The sequence below is a fragment of the Microcaecilia unicolor genome, chromosome 5, assembly GCF_901765095.1.
Source record: "Microcaecilia unicolor chromosome 5, aMicUni1.1, whole genome shotgun sequence".
Taxonomy (NCBI): Eukaryota; Metazoa; Chordata; class Amphibia; order Gymnophiona; family Siphonopidae; genus Microcaecilia; species Microcaecilia unicolor.
In genome coordinates, this window is record NC_044035.1 from 122,422,861 (window position 1) to 122,448,092 (window position 25,232).

The 25,232-nt window shown below is 41.6% G+C and overlaps 1 protein-coding gene across 1 annotated transcript in view; it reads left to right on the forward strand.

Annotated features, from left to right (window-relative positions):
- ZMIZ1 (zinc finger MIZ-type containing 1) overlaps positions 1 to 25,232 on the forward strand; it is a 1,052,488-nt gene that overhangs the window by 688,154 nt on the left and 339,102 nt on the right. Inside the window, 1 exon segment of the mRNA XM_030203240.1 lies at positions 23,411 to 23,516. Coding sequence (XP_030059100.1) covers positions 23,411 to 23,516 — 106 coding nt within the window.

The window sequence follows — 25,232 nt, forward strand, 5'->3', positions numbered from 1 at the left end:
TGAATAATTTTGTGTCATCTGCAGATTTAATCACTTAACTTGTCATTCCCATTTACAGACCATTTATAAATATGTTAAATAGTACCAGTCACCCTTCTTCACTGAGAGAAATGGCCATTTAACCCTACCCTCCATTTTATTTATTTATTTATTTATTAGAATTTACTTAACCGCCTTTTTGAAGGAATTCACTCTATCCATTAACCAGTTCCTAATCCACAGTAGAACATTGCCTCCTATCCCATGGCTTTTTAATTTTCTCAGGAATCTCTCATGAGTGACTTTGTCAAAAGCTTTGTGAAAAACTAGATATACTACATTAACCGGCTCACCTTTATCCACATGTTAAAAATTAAGCAAATTATGAGGCAAGTGTTCCCTTGACTGCATATTAATTACATATATCCTGAAATCCCAGAGTCTGTCACCTTTTATAGTGCATTTCAACACAAGATACTATGAGGCATATTTTCAAAGCACTTTGGGAGGCTAAGTTCCATAGGTTTCTATGGAACTTTGGGAGGCTAAGTGCTTTGAAAATGAGCCTCTATGTGTTACAGAATAAAACAAGTTAGATGAAACAGGTTAATTGTGATTGCTTTAAAGTGCCCCACACTCCATTTAAAAATAATTAGAATTTTTAAAAAAGAGTGAGGGGAACCAGGTGCACTTCATGCTGCTCTGATAGACCTGGCTCTGGCGTCTGAGGCTGTCATAGAGGTTGCTAAATCTTCAATCTGTTCAAAATTCTGCTACACGACTAATATTCCGCCAGTGTCGTTATGATCATATTAGCCCTCTTCTCAAGTCACTTCGCTGGCTTCCTAACCGTTTCCACATACAGTTCAAACTCCTCTTATTGATTTATAAGTGCATTCACTCTGCAGCTCCACTGTACCTCTCCACTCTCATCTCTCCCTACATTCCTCCCCGGGAACTCCGTTCACTGGGTAAATCTCTCTTATCTGCACCCTTCTCCTCCACCGCTAATTCCAGACTCTGTTCCTTTTATCTTGCTGCACCATATGCCTGGAATAGACTTCCTGAGCCAGTACATCAAGCTCCGTCTCTGGCTGTCTTCAAATTTAAGCTTAAAACCCGCCTCTTTGATGTTGCTTTAACTCCTAACCCTTATTCACTTGTTCAGAACCCTTATTTTATCATCCTCACTTTAATATTCCCTTATCTCTTGTTTGTCCTGTTTGTCTGTCCTAATTAGATTGTAAGCTCTGTCGAGCAGGGACTGTCTCTTCATGTTCAGGTGTACAGCGCTGCGTACGTCTAGCAGCGCTATAGAAATGATGAGTAGTAACATTATAATTTGTTCTACTTTTTGCCATAATCTGTCTTCTTTTGGTCTTAGTTGATTTGCAGGGAAGGGGAATTCTGTACCAGTTCTGCATTGGGCAGTGGTTCAGAATTCTCTGAGACATAAGTAACTTTGTACTACAAATTAACTACTTACAGTTTTGACTTGTATACAGCTTTTTCTGAAAAGGACTCAGAATGACTAACAGCTGAATCTGTGGTTAATTTGTAACTCAGAACACTAACTGGAAAATATGATACTGAGAAATAAAAGTTCACTGGCCTGACATGTACCACACATTATGAAATAAGATACAAAAGTTGCACCCATCATCATGTTTTAACAGATGTATTCTTTGGTCTGTAGCAGGGGCATAGCCAGACACCCAATTCTGGGTGGACCTGAGCCCAAATTGAGTAGACACAACAACCCCTGCCTGGCATCTTTCACTTCCCCAGGTGATCGGGGAGCATAGCATTACTATGTGAGTGGCAGGGGGTGGCAAGTGCCACCCCAATAAAACAGTTTGCCAACCTTTTCCCACCCAAGTTGTAGTTGAATATGAGTTAAATTCAGGTATAGTAGGTATTGTCCTATCTCTGGAGGGCTCTGCTTGTACCTGAGACAATAGAAGGTTAAATGACTTAACTAAAATTTGAAGGAGCTATAGTGGGATGGTGAACCCTGGCTTTGCTGGTTCTCAAACCACTGCTTTAAGTATTAGGTACAGCTTATACATACCAACCATGTTTGGTAACTCAACAGTAAACTAAAGGCCAGCAGATCTGAAGCCTAGTGGCCATTTAGCAACCTACCAACCCCCCCCCCCCCCCCACCTAATAGGCAAATCATGTTATAGTTGCCATTAATCACAAGATTTCTGTGCTGCTGAACACCACATGGCCAACAGGAAGATGCTTGACTAGGGAGCTAGGGATGACTGGGAGCCAAGTATTAAAGTACTTATGTCTAGCATACTGCAAATATTGTTCTGTTTAATATGTTTTATTATGGTGCATTATTTTGATTTTTTTTTGTGGCATATAATTCCTTGAGTGTATTCAGTGTGCACATAATCACCAGAAACAGTGAAACTGGGGTGACAGCTGATAGAACTGTACCAGAGCCACAAAGTGAAGGCTTCCTTACTATGTTCAGAAGTCTCCCACTGTCCTCCTACTGCTGACTCAGGAGTTGCCCTCCACTCCAAAGATTTTAATTTGCTCAGTCCTGTTGCACTCCACCACATACCCCACCCTTGCCCTGCCACTTTAGCCTCCCCAGATAGCTGAGTCACTGACTGCATCTGTTTCTCTGGATTTAAAACTAACTGATGATTTCGTAACTAATGAGACACAGAATCTAAGCAAACCTGTAGAGAAGAAATATCAATATGTTCTGGATCTTGTAGCAGAGCAATAGGGTATTGTTTGCATTGAAATAGAAGGAGATAACAAATTTTTAGATCAGGGTAGCCAGTGGGCTCAAAACTTGATTTTCTTCTTCCCTAAGCGATCATACATTTAAAGTGGTTATTCCTGGCTCCTCATTTCAAGAAAAGGCACTCCACTGTGGAGTACCACAGGGGTCCATTCTTTCACCCTTGCTTTTTGCCCAATGTGCAGCGGCGGCCAAAAAAAGCAAACAGAATGCAAGTAATTATTAGGAAAGAGAGAGAAAATAAATCAAAGAATCTAGTTATAATGCTTTGTATTGCTCTATGGTGCAACGTCACCTTGAGTATTGTGTGCAATTCTGGCCCCTGTATCTCAAAAAAGACTGTACTAGCTATCCCTTAGGTCGAGAGTTTGGCAACAACTAGTGTATGGTCAATAAGGTCAAACACAGCCAAAAGGTCTAAAGAAACTGCAAGCACTAACTTACCCTTATCTAAATGTAAATGATTTCACTTAGGACTGAAGTCAGGACTGTCTCTGTGCTGTAGTGAGAGCATAAACCCAACTGCCATGAGTGTAATGCTAAGATCTTTTCTGTATATGATGAGAGTTGTGAATGAACCATTTTCTCAGTTATTTTTGAGAGAAAGCACAAAATAGAAACGTAGTGATAGTGAGTTGGTAAAGTTGGAGCTAAGGAAGGTTTTTTCCAACACTGGACAAACTATGGCAGATTTCCATAGCTTAGGGTACAGTCCCTAAGGTGAGGCTACGATTGACTACTCACAATATAATTTGGAGAAGGCCATGGGTAGAAAGCTTAACCTGTTCTGTTGGAATAGGGTCTAAGGAACAAGTTGTTGCTTTAAGAGTTGAGAGAATGTTTCCAGGAGAAAGTGGGGACTGTAGTTGAAAGAAGGACCACTTAGAGCTCCCTATTAGAGATACATCTTCCTGAGAGGATCCTTTAGGTGTAATTGTAAATTCCCTCTCTAAGGAGGGATCTGTTCTATTTAGGGGTACTTTTTTTAGGTATATTAAAAGCAAGAAGCTGATAAAAGAATAGGTTGGACTGCTAGATGATCAAAGGGTAAAAGGGGCAATCAGGGAAGACAAAGCCATAGCAGAGAGCTTAAATGAATTCTTTGCTTTGGTCTTCACCAAGGAAGATTTGGGTGAGATACTGGTACCAGAAATGGTATTCAAAGCTGACAAGTCAGAGAAACTGAATGAAATCTCTGTAAACCTGGAGAATGTAATTGGGCAATTTGACAAATTGAAGAGTAGCAAATCTCCTGGACTGGATGGTATTCATCCCAGAGTACTGATAGAATTTAAAGATGAACTTGCGGAACTATTGTTAGTAATATGTAATTTATCTTTAAAATCGAGTGTGGTACCAGAAGATTGGAGGGTGGCCAATGTAATGCCAATTTTTAAAAAAGGTTCCAGAGGAGATCCAAGAAATTATAGACCAGTGAGCTTGACGTCGGTGCTGGGCAAAATGGTAGATACTATTATAAAGAACAAAATTACAGAGCATATTCAAAAGCATGGATTAATGAGACAAAGCCATCATGGATTTAGTGAAGGGAAATCTTGCCTCACCAATCTATTAAATTTCTTTGAAGGGGTGAACAAGCATATGTGCAGCGATGGCTAAGAAAGCAAATAGAATGTTAGGTACTATTAGAAAAAAAATGGAAAACAAAAATGAGGACATTATAATGCCTTTGTATCCCTCCATGGTGTGACCGCACCTTGAATATTGTGTTCAATTCTGGTCGCCGCATCTGAAAAAAGATATAGTAGAATTAGAAAAGGTACAGAGAAGGGCGATGAAAATGATTAAGGGGATGGGAAGATTTCCCTGTGAGAAAAGGCTGAAGTGACTAGGGTTCTTCAGCTTGGAGAAAAGACAGCTGAGGGGAGATATGTTAGAGGTCTATAAAATAATGAGTGGAGTGGAACGGGTAGATGTGACGCGTCTGTTTACGCTTTCCAAAAATAGTAGGACTAGGGGGCATGCGATGAAGCTACAATGTAGTAAATTTAAAATGAACTGGAGAAAGTTTTTCTTCACTCAACGTGTAATTGGGCTCTGGAATTTGTTGCCAGAGAATGTGGTAGGGGTGGTTAGCTTAGCGGAGTTTAAAAAAGGTTTGGACGGCTTCCTAAAGGAAAAGACATAGACCATTATTAATTGGACTTGGGAAGAATCCACTATTTCTGGGATAAGCAGTATAAAATGTTTTGTACTTTTTTGGGATCTTGCCAGATATTTGTGACCTGGATTGTCCACTGTTGGAAACAGGATGCTGGTCTTGATGGACCTTTGGTCTTTCCCAGTATGGCAATACCTATGTACTTATGTATTTATTTAGTTGTTGCATTTGTATCCCACCTTTTCCCACCAATTTGCAGGCTCAATGTGACTAACATTGTTCTGTCTTGGCAGTCACCATTACAGAGTAAAAGATACAATTAGTATTACATAAAGAACATGGGTGACATAGAGGCTCATTTTCAAAGCACTTAGCCTCCCAAAGTTCCATAGAAACCTATGGAACTTAGCCTCCCAAACTGCTTTGAAAATATGCCTCATTATAGAATTAAACAATCAGTATGCAGAGGTCGTATTCACAATAGATAAGGCGTAAATGCGATACAGTTCTTATGATGGATCCTTGGAGTATGCTTTGTTGAAGAGATAGACGTGAATTGTTTGTTTACTCTTTCCAAAACTACTAGGACTAGGGGGCATGTGATGAAGCTACAAATTAGTAAATTTAAAATGAATCTGAGAAAACTTTTCTTCACTCAACATGTAATTAAACTCTGGAATTCGTTTCCAGAGAATGTAGTAAAAGCAGTTAGCGGGGTTTAAAAAAAGGTTTGGATGGCTTCCTAAAGGAAAAGTCCATAGATCATTACTAAAATGGACTTGGAGAAAATCCACTGCTTATTTCTAGGATGATACACAACCAGCAAGTGGTGGAACACACAATACTCCGAGCTGCTATCTTATAAGGGGACATCTCATACAGTCACTTTAGGCTATTACCTTCCTTTAAATGGTCAGCCTGTCCTGTGTGACAATTTATAATCATTGACTGCTCCCAGCCTTCCGCAGTGCAACAAAAAACATAACTGAAAAGTCTAACCGGTGCTTTACCCATACATTTAAATATCTTAATTCATCACTTTTTTTTATTTTTTTTGTATTTACTAATTGTTGTGATGAGATGCACTAACAGATCGGTAGCATGTCTTTCAGTAACACACACTGTGTATAGGCTGTAGCATTGTTAATGGAGCTTCAGAGAGTTGCAGGAAACGATCAATTAACTGCAAACATTCAACTTTAAACAGCCACAGTCTGCAGTGCCAGGCGCAACTCTCTTGGTGCTCAGCCTGAAGCCAAACTGCCCGTGGCAAACTTGTTTGTTCTATAAACCAGAACCAAACTGTGTCACTTATCTGCGTGTAGTTCCAAGTATACACTTAATCCCGACAGGAGCCTGTTTCGCATTAGCCGCTTTGTCAAGGGAATATTGCCGGTGTACCTGTTGAAACACAGCATAAATAACATATATAACTTTACTGTTATATCCTTTCCTGCATCCTAGCGAACTGTTCAGGACTTACAGTCTCGTTTCATTAACAGCAGATACAGACTGGGAAAGATAAAATGGCGCTGGCGTTCTATTTAAATGATAAGCTCCACCCATAGACAAGACTTACCATAATAATCAATAATAGGAACTCCAACATATCACTACTTACTAGATAATCTGTCTGTTTTCTGATTTATTGAATTGATTAATCTATCTGTTTTCTGATTTATTGAAATTGATTATATCCATTTTGTTACACTTGTTCTTTATGTCTGTCTATGGGTGAAGCTTATCCTTTAAATAGAACGCCAGCGCCATTTTGTAGTTCCCAGTCTGTATCTGCTTTTAATGTTCAGTTGATGGAGGTCTCTTGACCCAATAGCCGTATTTTGAATTGAATGGAGAAGAGCACTAACTGAGAGTGAAAAGAGCACTAAAAAGTGATTGGACCATGATAAAGGCGTGTTAATTAATTACTTTATTTATTGGTACCTATAGCCCACCTTATCCAGAATTGCATAACCAGTTCAGTGAGGCGGGACTGGTGGTTGGGAGGTGGGGATGGTGCTGGGCAGACTTATATGGTCTGTGCCAGAACCAGTGGTGGGAGGCAGAGCTGGTGGTTGGGAGGCAGGGATAGTGCTGGGCAGACTTATACGGTCCGTGCCCTGAAAAGGACAGGTACAAATCAAGGTAAGGTATACACAAAAAGTAGCACATATGAGTTCATCTTGTTGGGCAGACTGGATGGACCTTGCAGGTCTTTTTCTGCCGTCATCTACTATGTTACTATCCAGCTTATAATCGAAAGTGATCGCCAGCCATCTTATGACACAAATCGGGAGATGGCCGGCGATTTCTTAAAAGCGGCGAAATCTGTATAATCGAAAGCGGCATTTTTGACAGCATCGCCGCTTTCCCGTCGCTTCGCTGGCGAAAGTTCAAGGGGGGCGTGTGGGTAGATTAGCGAAGGCGGGACATGGGCGGGCACGGGCGTGGCTACCAGATGGCCGGCTTTCGCCGATAATGGAAAAAAAAAGCGGCGTTAAGCAGTATTTCGCAGGCTTTACTTGGTCCTTTTATTTTCACGACCAAGCCTCAAAAAGGTGCCCCAACTGACCAGATGACCACTGGAGGGAATGGGGTATGGCCTCCCCATACTCCCCCAGTGGTCACCAATCCCCTTCCAAACTAAAAAAATAAAACTAAAAACCTTTTTTGCCAGCCTGTATGCCAGCCTCAAATGCCGTACCCACCTCCATGACAGCAGAATGTGTTGTATCCTCCGACAGACTTTCCCTGGTTGCGATGTGGCTCTCGGGTGAGTGTGACACCTTTTCTGTTAGGTGCCCTGCAGAGTCACATTAGCAATGCATTGTGGTGGGTGTAGGGTACTGGGCTCTACTCCCATGGTGCTTTTCCCCCCTGCTAACTGGGTCAGAGTGTGCCCTGTTTTGTTTCCTGTTGTAGTCCATGTGGTAGTGGCCATTTTTGTAAGCCAGTTTTAGTTCCCTTTCCTGTGTTACCCACGTTAGAGAATGTAGTTCTTACATTGAATGGTGCTGAAAGAGGGCATGGTACACCATTGTGCCAGCTCTGACCTACTGCTAATCTTAGTACCAGGGTACTCTTTGCCAGTGGGGCACAACCTAACATCTGCAGTTAACTGTGAGTAAACGTCGTTATTTCAAGAAAGGACTTTTTCAGAGAGATTAGTCTTCAGGTGTGAACTGGTGTGCCAAAGGTATACAGCAGCAATAAGTCCTAGAGGCTGTAAGCAGGTCCCTGGAGCAACCACAAACCAGAAATAGGAACTCTAAGACATCTACATAGAACCGGAGAAACAGGAATGTATTTCCTTATGTACTGTTTAAAATAACATTATCCGGTTGCACATTTCAAGCTGACATATTCCAATTACCTAATTGAAAATTAAAATGTGTGCTACCTTTGTTGTCTGGGCATTTTATTTTACTAAGAAATTGCCACTACTAATGTGCTAACTTTCTGGCTATAGAACAAATGATATGTTTGTTTCCTAGTGTCAGAAAATAATTGATTAAACAACAGTTTAAAATCCAATAGATGCAATCCCCTGTAAACAAATTACTGCTTAAAGAAATAAAGCCTGAATGAATTTTCTAGTAATCAAACTACAAAATCTGGAGTGAAAACAAATCATGTTCAAAGCACAAAAAAGCCTTTCTGCTAGCTTAGATTATGCTGCAGTGGTGAAGGACAAAGAAAAGAAAATGCATTGTGAATCATTTCCTAGGATCCCTCTTATTGGATTATTTCCTTTATTTTTGGCCATTGTAGTTAAAATGTTCTCAATACTTTATTAAGGACGCAGTTTGAAACTAGCCAGAGGCTCCCAGATTCTATATAGATCGCCCAAATTTAGAGGCCAAGGGCAAATGCTTGCACAAATTAATGAGTTAAGATGGTGTCAACAATCAATAAATGGAGTCAATTGGCATAAATTTGCATGTGTGTGGGCGTCTGCCCTAGTTGCTATTCTATAACATCTGTGTCTAAATTTTATAGAGCACAACTCTAAAGGGGAGTAGCTATGGGAGGAGTATGGTTAGATAGGGGGCATTCCCAGAAGTTAGGTATGATGTTATAGAATAATGCCTTTTCAGTGGCTAAATTGGGTGCTTGTTTTACACCATGTTTCAGCAGGCGTAAATCCATCATCTAACGTTTGTAACAAGATCAGTGCTAAGATAGAGTTCTGCAAAGGATATATTTGGGTATAGTAGGCTTTTGGTGGGTTTTGGAGGGCTCACATTTTCCACCACAAGTGTAACAGTTAGAGTGGTCCCCTTCCCCATACTTCATAGCACTGACTACTAGGCTACTCCAGGGACCTGCTTGCTGCTCTGATAGGACTAGCTATAACATCTGAAGCTGTCATAGAAGCTGGTATGTACTGTTTCTTTTACATATTTGTGGGCGGAGAGGGTCAGTGACTACTAGGGGAGTAAAGGGGGGAGTCATTCCTTTATTCCTCCAGTGATCATCTGGTCATTTAGGGCACTTCTTTGTAGCCTAGTCGTTATTAAAACAGTTCTAGCTCAAAATGTTGTCATTTTTGTCCTGGACATTTTATTTTTGTTCCATTATGGCTAAAAAATGCCCAGGTCTTAGGAATGCCCACATCCGTTAACATACCTCCAGCATTTCCCCTTGAGATTTGGATGCACTGCAGATGAACTGCATAGAACGTCTGGAAAATGGGTTTTGAAAATACTGATTTGGATGTTTTGGTGAGAAAAACGTCCAAATGCTGCTTTATGCCACATTTTTGATGTTTTTCTCTTTTGAAAATTATCCCCTTAGTGTAAGAAAATTTGTGAGTATCATGCAGAAATGCCTGTGGCTTTTTTTAGGGCTCCATAGGATTTACAAATGGACAGCATAAAGCATTAAAACATAATTATATATTATATTTATTAATGCATGATAAATAGTAATGTCTTGTATGTGAACTTAAAAAACTTTTAACAACGGAACATTTTTCAAGCAGCAGTATCCCCTACATGAGGGAAACTTAAGAAAAAGCCATACCTTTATGTAAAGTGGAATATATTAAAGTTGTGCTCTTTGGGCTGAGGACACTAGAGGAAATGTTTGCATCTTCCAGGCAGGGGAGGAGGACACAGAGGTATGATTCAGTATGCTTGCATACATGGGTCCAGAGCCTTGGGATCTGTAGTCCCTTACTTGGTACAGTAACTGCATTGATTACCAGTAAGTCACACAGGAAGGAGGAAGAAGAAAGAATGAAAATGGAAAAATACTGGGTTGCAGTGGCCTAAAAAGCCTAGTGCTAGGCATTATTAAGAAAGGGATAGAAATAAGACAAAGAACATTGTAATGCCTCTGTATTGCTTCATGATGGAGCCTCACTTTGAATATTGAGTGCAGTTCTGGCCACTGTATATCCAAAAAGATATAGCAGAATTAGAAACGGTTCAAAGAAGAGCAGCCAATATGATGGATGGAGCTCCTCTCATATCAGGAAAGACTTAAATGTGTAGGGCTTTTCAGCTTAGAAAAGAGATGACTAAGAGGGGAATATAAGGAGTGAGTTTGTAGGACCACAGGGGGCAGAGGGCTAGAGAGAGATGCAGGACTCATGGAGATGGGTAGAGAGGAATGGAGAAATGCCAGACCCCTGCAGGGTTTGGGGAGATGAAGAGGTGCTGACCTGTGGGGGGAGGGGAGATGACGAGATGTCGGCCTGTGGGGGGGGGGGGGGGATGATGGAGAGATGCCAGGACTGCAGATGGGAGGAAGAGAAACTAGGCCTGGGAGAGAGGAAGAGATGGAAAGATGCTGGACTTGGGGGGGAAGCAGGGTGGGGGGAGAGACCTAAATGAAAAGGGGAGACATACTGGACCTAGGAGGGAGAGCAGAGAGAAAGATAGAGGGAGACTAGATCAGAGAGAGACGGCGAGGGGGAGAGATGCTCGACCAACAAAAGAAGAGAGATGCTTTGAAGAGAAATGCTGGGCCACAGAGAGGAGGTCATGGTAAGAGAGGGAGAGATGCTGGCCTTGAGGTTGTGGAAGCAAGGGTGCCAGGGTAGAGGGAGAGAGAAACATACTGGCTCAAAGGTGGGGGAGGCAGGAAAGAGAGAGGGAGAGAAGATGGACATTAGGAGAGATAGGGACACAGAGAAGAGATGCTGGTCATCATGGAGAGAGCATAGGGGCAATGTTGGACACAGAGGAGAGATGTTGAAGAATGAGTAAGATAGGGACATTGAAAGTGCATATGCTGAACATGGTGTGAGGCTAGGGACAGGGACATGGGGGAGATGGATGTAGAGATAGAAAAATGTCTAAATTACAGGAGACCCTGGAAAAAGTTAAAATACCTTTTTCTGTTTGAGTATTGCTTTTGGCACAGGGTCTCTCTTCTGCTTTTCTCCGTTTCTCTCTTTTTTTCTGAATTTATTAATTGTAATATGTCAGCTTTGGGAAACGTGCATCTCTCGTGCATTTTAGTTTCTCTTTCTGTTACTATGACAGGTTTTCTATAAAGACCTTAAATGTGTTTACTTTTTTGCAGGATTTCTTTATTGGAGCTAGAAGAGACTCCTCCTCCTCCTCCTATCCTCTCCCCCCCGATATCATCTACCTTGAGAGAGATGTTGTTATAGGGACCTCATTTTAATTTTTTCACCTGGGGCCCATTCAGTCTTACCTATGCAATTGCTAGTACACTAAGCAAATATAGCCCACTAAGCCCAGCAGCTAGAAAGCAGATATACACACAAGCCAAAGGTCTTAGTTTTACTGAAGGACTACTGCTGAAGGCTAAATTACCCTTTACTATGTAAAAGGCTTTCAGTGATTTGGAAGGCTATAGAAATATTATACTTTGTTCCTTAATGTTCAAATAAAATAACTTACACAATTTTAAATAGCACCTTGCTCTTGTCTGAGTGGTAAAAATTCTTTTAATGTAGTTTCCAACACTTCATAATAGCACAACTGTTTTGTGACTCTGCATGCTATGTCCGGAGTACTGGGGCACTGTGGGATGATCTTTTGTACAGAATGTGATTGCCTGATGGCAGAGAAAGTTAAAACTGTGAAATCAAATTCAAACTGTGAAAATGCAACCTTAAGCACCTGAATACAAACAATCTGAATGAGCATTAATTTAAAATCTGTTGTTCCAACAAACAAGCAAAAACATTTTTTTTAATGCCAGCATACTTAGTTGGGAGAAAATGCAATGTAGGGGAAGAGGGTGGCTTCCCTTAAGCACTATAAATGTATTGAAAGTGCATTATAATAAGAGGGAACTGTTTCCCGCAAACCTTATAAAGTTTTTTGCGATTAACAAGTCTGTTAGAATGTGGAAGGTGAAGGGAGCAGGTGGAGCAGGTTACAGTATTTAAAGGGCAGTTCTATAAACCTAGGCACTCACATTTACAGACAAGTTACATGGATAAATGTTTAGAATACTAGAATTTATTTGTGTACTAGTAAATCAGGCCCGTTTCTGACACAAATGAAACGGGTGCTAGCAAGGTTTTTGTTGGAGTGTGTATGTTTGAGAGACTGTGTGTGAGAGAGAGAGAGAGCGTGAATGTGCGAGTGTGTGTTTGTGACAGTGAGACTGTTGGGTGGGAGTGTGTCTGCTCTGTCCCCTGCCCCCCCCTCCAGCCACCCAGCGATTCTCCTCTCTCCCCTGCTTCCCCTGCAGCCACCCAGCGATTATCCTTTTTCCTTGCCCCCCCCCCCCCGTATCCACCCAGGGATGCTCTTCTCTCCCCTGCCCCCCCTCCCGCCACCCAGCGAGTCTCCTCTGTCCTCTGCCCCCCTCCAGCCACCCAGTGATTCTCCTCTCTCCCCGCCCCCCCTCCAGCCACCCAGCGATTGTCCTCTGTCCCCTGCCCCCCTCCAGCCACCAACCGATTGTCCTCCCTCCCCTGCCCCCCCCTCCAGCCACCCAGTGATTCTCCTTTTTCCTCTGGTCCCCCTCCAGCCTCCCAGCGATTCTCCATTTTCCCTTGCCCCCCACCGATGCTCTTCTCTCCCCTGCCCCCCTTCCAGCCACCCAGCGAATCTCCTGTCTCCCCTGCCCCTAATGATACCGGCCAAATCTCTGGCCCTCCGCCAACCGTCCAACCTCTGCTGCCGTGCACAGCTCAGTGTGCAGGCCCAGTGAACGCCAGATCGATTCGCCGCTGTGCGCCCACCCTCCCACCTCTGGTTGGTCAGCTTTTGCATGTGACGTAAGTACAGTACTTCACTTCATGAGATGGATGCATCCTTTCAGAGCACACGGATGCTTCAGGCTTCACTTTCTCGGCTTCAGAACATTGGAGGTGCGTTTTATTATATAGGATATGTGCACTTGCATGTTGTACATGGGTCCAAACTACCTCACCCCCCCCCCCCAATAAGATATGATAACAACTCTCAGATCCCTTTGACAGGCCCCTTTTACTGAGATGATATCACCCCCCAACCTGCCAGCAGCGATATCAGTCTAATTTGTTACTATACCCATCCCCCAACTGGGGCAAATGACCAGTTAAGTTGCATACATGCTTTCACCAGTTCTTGGACCGAGGACAAAAATATATCCAATCAGTAACAGATAAATGTACCCCATCTGAGCAAAAGAGGCCTGGACAATCTACTTTTAACAAATCATGTGCAAGCATTAAATCCCTCAAAGCACTCGTAAATGAGATACCTCAGCGTTCAGTCTATGCCAAAGCTTCTCAATAGCATGAACATCCCTGGCATTCCTCCACACAATCCCAGGAATAATCTATGACCCAGTGATCCAAGTACTCAGATATAACAGTACTTGGTCACCAATAACACTCATTTCATCAGGCGAATAAGTGCCACACACTTAATGTGACAAATGTCATTACTGCCAAAATGAATTAAAAAAATAAGGGGTTAAAAATGTCTTGTTTGTGGACGTGATAACTGCTTCCACAACATGCCTCGCATATCAGGCATCTAATCCTTATACCCAGCAGTTTCAAGCCAAGATGAGGTTCCCAGCAAAATTGATGCACTTACTTCTGTGCCCAGAAAATAAAAGAACGTCTACAGAGCTATGCACAAATCTCCAGTAGGACAGACTTTGCAAAAGAAATTATCAGATAACCAATCCTCAGCTCACATATTGTGGTATACATTAGAACACAATTACCCACCCTCTTAATCAATGTGGGCCTCGTACCCAGCTCCGCCACATTAGTGGCTGCTACTATACAAAAAGAAATGGGACCCATAAAGCTTTGGGTCAAACTTACATCATGCCAAGCATTTCTTAAGGGCTTAAATTTAGTTAGATACCGATCTTGATGAGCTAACCAAAATATAACATAAGCTGTGCATATCAACAGATATGCTTTAGCACACCTCCAAGGACCTGGTAACCCTGGTACCTGCTGTAAAATCACCCAGGACCCTTTCCCCATCTGATCTGTCTTGGAGTGATGAATCTTCAAATGCATCTGTACCTCTGACATGCTCATATCACCCCCTAGAGACCCATCTGTCCAGTATCATCTTTAGCCTTTACTACCGACTCATCCACTTTCAAGACTCCATAGAATGCAACAAAAAAAATGCATCTTGAAACAGAAGTACTTCACAGTCAGAAGAAGCCACATTTTGGACGGCCCAAATCAAACTCTGCAGCTCCTTTTAAAGAATAGAAAGATAAACCAGTTCATGCCCAAATTCAGCCCAGATCTAGCATAACCATGCAGCATCTTCCATACCAAAAGTAAGCAACAGGATCTACCCATCCCACTAATCTACAGAGAAAATGCACAGTGGCCAAAGCAGAAGCCACTGAGTTGCTCAACCAGCTATTCAAATGAGCCAGTTGGAAGAATTCCAGAACTGGACTCAAAGGAAATGAAGGTCTCCCATGCTTGCGCAGAAACAATCAAAGTCTCTTCCATCCTCCCTCATAGTACTACTAAGTGCTAGCTGATAATGAAGAGTCTAGCAAGCTTCTAATAACTTCTGCATGATTGCAAGGGGCGCCAAAGCTTGAAACCAAAGCCCCTGGAAATGAAAGAGCAGTGGCAATATCATCAGCAACACCAGGAATGTGTTTGGCAGACTTAGACAGATTCAGAAATAAGCAACATGGAACTATATGCTGTAACAATTTGTTCAAGAGGCCTCCATTATATATTATCAGAGCACCAAATCACCCTCCGATTAGTCAAGCTCACCTAGGAATAATGACAGCTTAGTCGCCCCCAAGAAACTCGAGAAAATGTTAAAAGTCAAAAACCAATTAAAATTGTCTTCTGCACGATAGCAGCCTTATTTTTGCTCTCTTCTTTCCCTCTGTCCCCTTTCTTTCTATCTATCCCCTCATCAGAATCCTTATAAAATGTTTTGCTTCAACTTCCGAGGCACCTGACAATCCAATCGGGATGTTGCACACAATGTGCACCTTGCAAGACACCCAACCTCCTCCTCACCCCCCAGCACTAGACAACTCCCCCCCTTCTAGGCTAGGTCCCAATCTCCAGAATTCCTTTGAATCTAAAGAATCAGACTCCCAGGCGTGCAATGGACTGTTGTCTTCATTCCTAAGCAGGTGCTTTTCTTTATCCATCCTCTTCCAAAACTTTCTTATCCCACAATTTCTTAACCAAATGCCACCTTGCACAGCATTACCCTCTGTCCCTTTCTCCCTGCTCACCTGCCCCATGATCTCTTACAACAGACTCACTCTCTGACAGACTGACCTCTCCATGCTCAGACAATCCAGAATCCTCTGGCTGGGGCACTTGTGTCTCCATTGCTATAGCATCATTAGCACTACATGACCCCCTCCTCCTGCTAACTCTGAGGAGCTGAGGAGGTCACATACGTGGGAAGTGCTATGCATGCTCAGAGCTTTACACTAACAGCCAGATACAGTAACTCCTTGGAAAGAGCCCTTCCCATACCGATCCCTTAGCAAATCGAAAAAAAATGGGCATGCATGAAGGAAATCGCATGCAAATGAGCTGCTCACTGTTAGTTCATTTGCACGCAATTTCCTCCCTAAGGAGGGGAAGCCAGTCGGCCAGCTGAGCATGCGCAGAGCAGCCAAGCGTTATGCTGGATACTCTGCGCATCCCAAAGACAGCTTCATACACACAGACAAGCTGCCTGTATAATAGACGTCTACAACCAATATATTGCCGGGCATTGTACAGCAGAGGGAGAGAATCGGGGATCGGGACATGCAAGGATGCTCAAATCAAAACTATTTGGATGTCTCTTTCGATTATGCCCCTCCAGGTCTCTCTCAGCCATTCACAGCGCGTTTAGCTGCCCCTGGAGGGGCATAATCGAAAGGGACATCCAAATAGTTTTGATTTGGATGTCCTTGCACGTCCCGATTCCCGATCCTCTCCGGTGGTGGTCATTTTGGGCACCTTAGTCGTAAGAAAGACACATCCAAGAGAAGGACGCCCATCACAAAATCTGAAGAAAAAAAAATGTTCAAGTGCTCGTCAGGGACGTCCTTTTTTTTTTTTTTTGAGTGAAGGACGTCCAAGTGTTAGGCACTTGAAAGGATGTCCAAGTGTTAGGCACTTGAAAGGATGTCCCAAATGTTAGGCACTTGAAAGGATGTCCCTGATGAGCACTTGGACTTTTTTTTTTCTTCCGATTTTTGCGATGGGCGTCCTCCTCTTCCCATTGGTCTCCCTTGATCTTTGCATGGGTCCCGCTCACAGCAGCCCCAGCCAGGCATTAACGAGAGGTGCAGACCTCCCGTTAGGGTTTCCATGGTGCATGGGGTCAGAAAACGGCTGTGCATCTGCCTTGTGTGCACATTATAATACTAATTAGCTCATTATAATAACTTTTTGATCATTTGCATTCTGTTTTCGTTAGCTGCTACTGTGACAGGAAAATGGCTCGGAGAACCCTTTTGTACATGTCTTGTTTTACTACTTGCTCACCATGTTGCTGGCTCGTGAAGTTTAGTGCATCTGGCCCTAAGTTCTGAGCTCTGGGCGAGGAACGTCATCCTGGTGCCATCCGATTAAATTACCCATTTGTATGTCTTATCAGTCCTGCTGTCTACTGAAAAGACTTGTTAAAGATAGAACATCGCTTTACCTTGTTGAATGTAATTGTGATAGTATATATATAATTTTGTAATAATACCTGGCACAGTGAAATTTGTTCTGTGACAATTTCAGTACAATCAACTGTGGAAAAAATTGTATCCTTTGGGACTAGGCTTAATAGGGGTATTATTTGGAATATTTCAGCATATTGTTGTACTTCAGTAAGTCACAAACTGAAATTAAATTGAGCAGGCACAACTGGGTGATAAAATGCATCTGTAAATAATTTATTCTAATTGAGAAAGAGGAATATTAGTTTTCCCACTGGTCCTGTTTGAACTGTTTTCCTTTAATTTACCTACAGAGAGCAAGGTGTAAGTTGTCACGTACGTGATGCATGAGTATTAAATGCAGTTTACTAAGGGTTGGCTAGTAGAAGAATCCCCATATGTAACTAGCTGCTTTTACACATGTAAAAAAGCAGCTAGTTACATATGGATAGCCTCACACAAGGGATTTAGCTGGTTAAATCACTTTGAATGTTGACCCCCTTCCAAGAAGTTTCTGAGGCCTTTTTCTCCCATATATAAAAACATAAATATATAAAAAAAAAAAATACATCCATAAGAAATACAGGATTTGGTGAAATAGTATAGTTTTTGATCGATGTTGACACTTGGTATTTTCAGATAGTTGTTGCCCAAATTTATACCGGTTACTAACCAAATTTATACCAGTTACTGCTTTGAGACATTCAGTCATTCCTGACCATGGCCTTAACAATCCTGTAAACATGCATAATTAGACATTGTACTTTTAAATATTTTTTAAATCATTTATTTATAATTTTTCATTTTACAAGGGTCACTTGCAAACAGTAATACAGAGATGACTGCACATTAATACAAGATAAGAAGAAAACAATCCCAACTAGATATATGGATTATATACAATCTTTTTTCTTTCTTAGACCACAAAGTGAAGAAAAATAGGGAGAGTGAGATAAGACAAGGAGATCAATTAAACAGTAAACAGAAAAAAAGAAAACATGGTATTAACCTGATTATCCCCAGATATTACTCATCTAATTCATTATTCCACATTGATCATCTGGTTGGCTTCTTCAAGACCAAATACGGTGTATAGTCAATTCATTTCATTGAGAACATACTTATTGTTCAGATTTTAGTTAGAAATAATACATCTGATTACATTCTCTCTCTTTTAAAAACCAGAAATCATTTAACAATACATATACTTGAGTCTCTAATTCAAATCCCACTGATTAAAGCAATCCCAGTTTTCACAGGCTTCACTCCTTTCGAAGTAATAATTAAGGAAATATTTCTGAGGAAAACTTTAGGAGTCATACCTGGAACTCTGGGAAAAACAATAATCTCGACATTAATCATCCACAATAACATCCACCTTATCATTCAAAGTTTCTGGTCCATTATCATTTTCAGGATCATAACCACTTCTAGCTTGTGTAGAACTTCATTTATTATATCAATTTTTCACTCTCAAAGGGTTTAGTCAAATTGTCCATGTAACTCTCCAATAAGATTATATCTGAAACAAAGTTATTTACTACCACCATCAGGTCCTGAAGCGCCTTCCAGATGGCATTCAATGTAACCTCCATGGAAGCAAAAAACTCCAAGGTGATTTCTCTTGAGGTGTTTAGGAGTGGTTCTGCCGATTTGGGTTCTGCTGTAAACATCTTCCGTTTCAGCATATGCCTCTAACTCACTCCTCCACTCCTTTGGACATGGTGGTTGAATAATTCGGGAGTGATGGAGTTGTTTTTCCAGGTCCAAGAGTGTCAACGCTCCTTCGCCGGCGCTAATCAAAGAACTCGCCAACCCTTTCATCTGTGGGCAGTTCGACATGCAGCCAGGGCCGGTCTTAGGCAGAGGCGACCAAGGCGGCCGCATAGGGCCCCGCGCCTAAGGGGGCCCCGCTCTGCCTCTGCTCCGACCTCCGCTCGCCTCGGACGACCGTCTGCATCATTCGTGATGATCCCGCGGCTTGGCCACTCCACTTCTGGGGAGGGGAGGTTTCATGATAGCATTGTGCTTATTATTTCAATCAGTTTTTTTGTACAAGTTTAGCTTCATTTGTCTTTATTTGAAATTTCATAAATAAAAAAAATTTCTAAAAATGGAATAATCTTATCAATGGGGTGGGGCTAGGGTGGGGGCGGAGCTACGGCGGGGCTAGGATGGGGCACCACCAAATTGGTCTGCACAGGGCCCCGCACTTGCTAAGACCGGCTCTGCATGCAGCGGTCCCACACTTGCTGCTCAGGGAACAAAACGCTGGCCATCAGCGGCTGACCGCCAGTTGTTCCCTTTCAGTTAAGGAAAGTGCAATTGCAGAGAGGGAATTTACATAAAGAAGACAAAACTTCAGAGGGCAGCTGGGCCGCTGGGCATACGAACTTCAGGTCACCATCCTACCACTCTCCCAGTTTGGGACACTCTTTGTCTGGTTTCTACTCAGAGGCCTGTCTGATATGGGTAACTCTTCAGCATAGCCCTCTGAGTCATTGAAACACAGAAGCCCCTCCACCACTACAAGGTGGTGTCCCTTCAGAGGGGCCGTACTTTTAAATATTAAATGTTGCTGTGTGTGTGATGAGGGCAGTTCCCAAAAATCATTTACCCCATTTGAAAATTGCTGGTTGAAACTCCTTTAAACGTCTAATCATTTTTAGTTTCATAAAAACAGTTTAGATTATTGTGCATTTTAGTTCTTGCATTGTCAGTGCCTGATTTAAAATCACCCCTAACGATTTAATCTTTTGAGCAAAATTAATCTCTGTATCTCCACTTGCACAAGATTTGGGGAAAGACAGAACTGGATATCTAGACTGCTCCAATTTGACTGCCCCTATCGGACTGACTGTTCACTTGTCCTTTAGATTGTAAGCTCTTTGAGCAGGGACTGTCCTTCTATGTTAAATTGTACAGCGCTGCGTAACCCTAGTAGCGCTTTAGAAATGTTAAGTAGTAGTAGTATAAATATTCAAAAATATCACCTGCATCTTTTTCATATTCAGTTTTAAACGATTGGATTTACTGTTTGTAAAGAGAAAATTAAAAATCAGTTGTCTTTGAAAAAGTTGTTCCACTTAAAAAATATACTGGACATAAACAGCATGAATTCTATAATAGAGGCCAAGCGTCCCCAGTAAAACACATAATGGTTTCAAAAAGATATTTAAAAAGTAGTACAAAGAGTTGATCCCTATGGCACTCCAGATTAAATATTCATGAAAAAAGAACAGTCATTTCCATTGATCACATTAAACTGTCTCATAGACAAAAAAAGATTTGAACCAGTCATAAACAGTGCCACCTATACCAGTCTCCCTTAATTGTTGCAACAAGGTACTAGGTAAGCTGATTATTGGTGTCTTCACAACACATCACACTTAATGTTTTTTATATTGTGGCTTTTCTTCTTTGTCTGTTTTGTTGCTTTGTTTCTACTTATGTTTTGATTTTGCTTTGGTCTGATATTATATTTTGTTATTACCTATAGACCACTAAAGAAGGCTTTACACTGAAACATAGCCCGTGTAGGATGTAGCGTGTTTTTTTTTTAATTTTACAAAATAAATTTTTTTATTAACATTTCAAATTTTCCAACCAAGAAATCTCTTGTACAGGAAAGTATAGCTATCCAACATAATTAGTTCAATTTTCCTTCTTATCATTAAACGTATCCATTAAGGTAGCTTAACTCAAGTCCACAACTTTGGATTCAAGGTTACATATGGTGGAGTAAAAAGGAAATTTTAATTAAAGATTTAGCCCTGAAATACTAGGAAACCCCCCCCCCCCCTTTATAATTAGAGCTATTTACCCCATGATCCATTTACCTGCAAGAAAAACAGTGAGTTGAGAAGGCTCAGAAAAGATATATTTTACATCTTGATGCCTAACTACACAGAGATATCACAAAATGTAGCGCCTATCTGAAGAACACCTGGTTTAAGTAAAAGAAATTGTCGACGTTTTTTTTGGGTCTCCCTTGTTACATCTGGGAAAATTTGGACTTTAAAACCCAAAAAAGATTTTTGTCTATTTTTGAAGAATAATTTCATCAGCCAGCCTTTATCTGGCACAAGAGTAACAGTTACAAGGACTGTTGACAATGTCGCAATTTCAGTATCAGAGGACTTCAAAATGTCCGAAACATTCAAAGGTAAATTGTCCTGAACCAAATCTTTTTGCTGACCCTCTAAAATATTTTCTGGCAAGTAATAGACTTGAGAAAACGGGGGTATATTGTCTTCAAAACCCCCTAAGATTTCTTTGATATAACATTTTAACAGCTAGGAGCTTTTTGGGAAATTCAAAAAACGTAAGTTATTAGCTCTTGTTATATTCCCCAATGTCTCTATCTTCCTACAGAGATCAGTTGAATCTTTAATTATAACTTCCTGTATCTTCTGTATATTTTCCATTTCTTTCTCCTGTTTTTCACCCCATACCTTTAATTGCTTATATTCAGAGTCAACTATTTCCAAACGTTTTCTCTTGAGAGGCAATTCGTTGTTCTAATTTTTGAACTTGAGGACATAGCTTCTTACCCAGGTTTGCAATTAGGACCCAAAGAGTGTCCAGGGTCACTTTAGCTGGTTTACTACTCAGAAAAGAAGAAAATTGTGAGGAAGGCACCAAGTCTTGTGTCTGAGGACTTACTTCTTGCTCACTATCTGCTACAGTCGGATCACTCACATTAGATGAAATTCCTGCTGCTTCAAGCTGTGAATCTGGAGAAACCGTTGATCCCTTGCCTGACGCTGGCTGCTTAAGAGCTTCTCGGCGTCTGGTCTCGTCTGCGCTTCCTTGCAGTGGAGTCCTTATCACTGACAGCGGCGAATTGCTAATTAGCGGCTGTGAGGGGCGAACTCTACAGTCGGGACTCAGGGTGACTTCCGGCCCATAAGACGCCTCCGGATCTCTACCCTCTCCAGGCGTCTCGAGCAGTAATATTGAGCTCGGGGAATATGCCCATGCTCTTGGAGTTGAGCAAAGGAGGGAAACTGATGCCCTCCCCATCCGCAACACATCTCCCTGAGTAACTAGACCCTCTCCTGCACAGCAAGGCAGCCTTCCAAAGATTTCACGCAAAAGGGAGTTAATTTTTTTATGCAGGGTTGGTAGATGGTTGTTGGGCCTTTCACCCTGGTGATCATGATTTCACCTTTTACTCTCACCCTCATCAGGTTTACTCCAGATTGGATTATCTATTGTTCTCTACTTCACTTTTTTCAAACTGTCTGGGAGTACCATTGGGGTTCCAGTTTTCTCTATGACCACACTATGGTTTTAAAGGGGTGGTACACTTCATATCTACTTCTGCTGACCGTATCTGGTGTAAGTCCCCCAGCCTTTATCGAGAACAGGCAATTCTTTAATAAATCATGTACCATTGTTCAGGAGCACCGAAATCCAGAATATCAATTTTAATTGTTGGCGCTGTATATAGAGGATGACTCTCAAAAAGTTATTTGTGTGGTTAAATCTGACAATGTGTCCTCCTTTTAGTATGACTAAGAAGTGAACACATTGCATAAATATCTTATATAATACAGATCTCCCATTTCCTATTGTTTGTCAAGAGTTTGGAAGAAATTATGAACAGTACTGCTGAGTTGCTGCTTTCTCCTCCTTCCCTTTCTCCACTTCCTTGTTAATGTTTTCCTCTCCCCCCTCTCGCTCACTAGTAGGAGAGACGTAGTATGTACTTGTATTTGCTGCATCCTTTTCTGACTTCATTCTGAAGTCTGAAGATCTTGGGCCCTGTGCAGTTCAGGCTTCAGATTAAAGCTGACCAGAGGAGCATGCAGCTGCAATGCACGTAAGAAGTAGAAGTACTGTTCTGCCTACCTGTTTGGGGTGGGAAGGAAGAGAAGATCACACCGGTGGGGGGGGGGGGGGGGGGGGGGGGTAAGTTGCTTTCTGATTTCAATTCTGATGCATGGTCCCAGTCACTAACCCAGTTCCCCAGGTCTGCAACCTGCTGCACTAACCATTAGGCCACTCCTTATAGAACGGCAAAACTGTGATAAGATTCCCACTGCTGCCTAATGGTCAGCAGTGGGTTGAGATCCTGGGGAACTGGGTTCATTTCCCTCTGCAGCTCCGTGTGACCCTGCGCAAGTCACTTAGTCCCCCACTGCCCCAAGTACAATATGCTACTTAGATTGTGAGCCCATTAGGGACTGTGCAAGTACCTGTACAGTTGTATGTCAACTGCCTCAACTCCTACTCAAAAGAGGCAGTAAAACAATAAAACGAACATCACCCTTAGGTAAATGTAATTGAATTGTGTTTGTTAAAGTTGTTTAATAGCATCGCTGTTTCACCAATCATTGTTTTCTAAATGCTGATAAAATTGTGTGGATCCAAAATACCAATTCTTTTTCTTGGAAGAATATGCTTCTTAGGTGTTAGTTTGATCTTTTACATTCTGTTTCTAGGTTGTAAGCAGAGTTGCTGCACAGCAAGGGTTTGACCTTGATCTTGGATATAGGCTGCTGGCCGTATGTGCAGCCAACAGGGACAAATTCACTCCAAAATCAGCCGGTAAGGAAAATTAAATGATCATTGACCAGTTCGTCTCGAAAGAAGTGATGCAATATAAATTTTGCCTACCTACCACTTGTTTTATAGTATGCAAGGAATTTGCTGTGTTCCGATTTACTGCAGATAGTTTTTAATGTGTTTGTTTGTGTAGAACAGAGTTCATGTAAAGAGGGGAGAGGGGGGGGGGGGAAGATGCTGGATTAAAGGGGAAGAGAATAGGGGGAATGGGAGGGTTGGGGTGATGGCAAGAGATGGAAAGCTGACCTGAGCAAGGAGGTTTTGGCCTCTAAAAGCTAATTTTAAAAAAAGTATTTTGTTGGTCCAACAAAGTGGTATCACCTTCTGTCCATATTGTTTATTTGTTAATTTGTAATCTAGCGTTTGGAAAATGTCAGTTTTTTTTAAATTTACATGTGCTATCTTTATTTTTTGCTATGTCTCTGGTGTTGCATTGTTTGTACAGTTTGGCTTCTTGGGGTTCAGTTTAATTTTTGTCTATGTTTTAGTGTTTTTTTTTTACATTTTTTATAGCATTCAAAATGTACAAACCAAAGACTTGTATAGCAAATATGTGTTTCTATTTTTAGTTTGTAGTTACTTATTTTATACTTCGTGAGGGTAAATCTGTATTCTATGTGTGTGAAAGTGACAACGTATCCTCATACCACTGAATACCTGTGAATACCTGTGTAGGATCAATCTCTATTAATTCTGGCTTGTTTAGTTTTCCATTAGGGGTATTGATATTCTAGTGCCCACTGCAATGTTTACAGTGCTGCTCTTTCCTATGTAGGCCCTTGTGTGACTCCTGGAATTTACTGCTGTTATGATATGGTGGATATGCTGTTATGATATAGATAAGTGACATTTGTAGTGTTTTATATTAGTTAACAATATGCTTGGTACTGGATTTTGGATTTAGATCACACCTTTCTCAGTGGTAGCTCAGGGTGAGTTATATTCAGGTACACTAGGTATTTTCTTGTCCCCGGAGGGCTTACAGTCTATCTGTACCTGAGGCAATGGAGAGTTAAGTGACTTGACCGAGAGCTCAAGGATTGGCAGTGGGATTTGAACCCTGGCTTCCTGGCCCACTACATTAAGGGGGACTTTTACTAAGCTGTCATACCATTTTTAGCTTGCAGTAGAAATCAACTGGTGGTAAACGTCGAGACACCCATTATATTCCTATGGGCGTCTCAGCATTTACCACCAGCTGATTTCTACCATGAGCTAAAAATGCAACCGCAGCATAGTAAGCAAGATATAGCTAATACAGATATTACTTATTCCAAACATGTTTGGTAACTCAATAATAAGCTAAAGGTCAGCAGATCTGAAGCCTGGTGTCCATTTGGCAACCTACCAAAATAAAAACCAGGCCAACTATTTTATGGTTGCCAGTAATCACAGGATTTCTGGACTAGGGAGCTAGGGTTGACTGGGGACCTAGTGTTCTGTTTAGTATGTTGTATTCAGTGTGCATGATATTACATCAGTAACAGAAGTATTGGGGAAAGTAGCCATTCCTACTGTACGTTAGACATGGTGAGGGTGTCCTTCATTGTTTTATTCAAAAGTGCCTCCACTGTCCCTTTATGGCTGACATAGGTATTGCCCTCCCACCCTAAGGATTTTAGCTTGTCTTACTCCACTTTAGCCTGCATGTGATTTGGGGAACCTTATTCAGGGACATAATATCCATCATTTATCGTG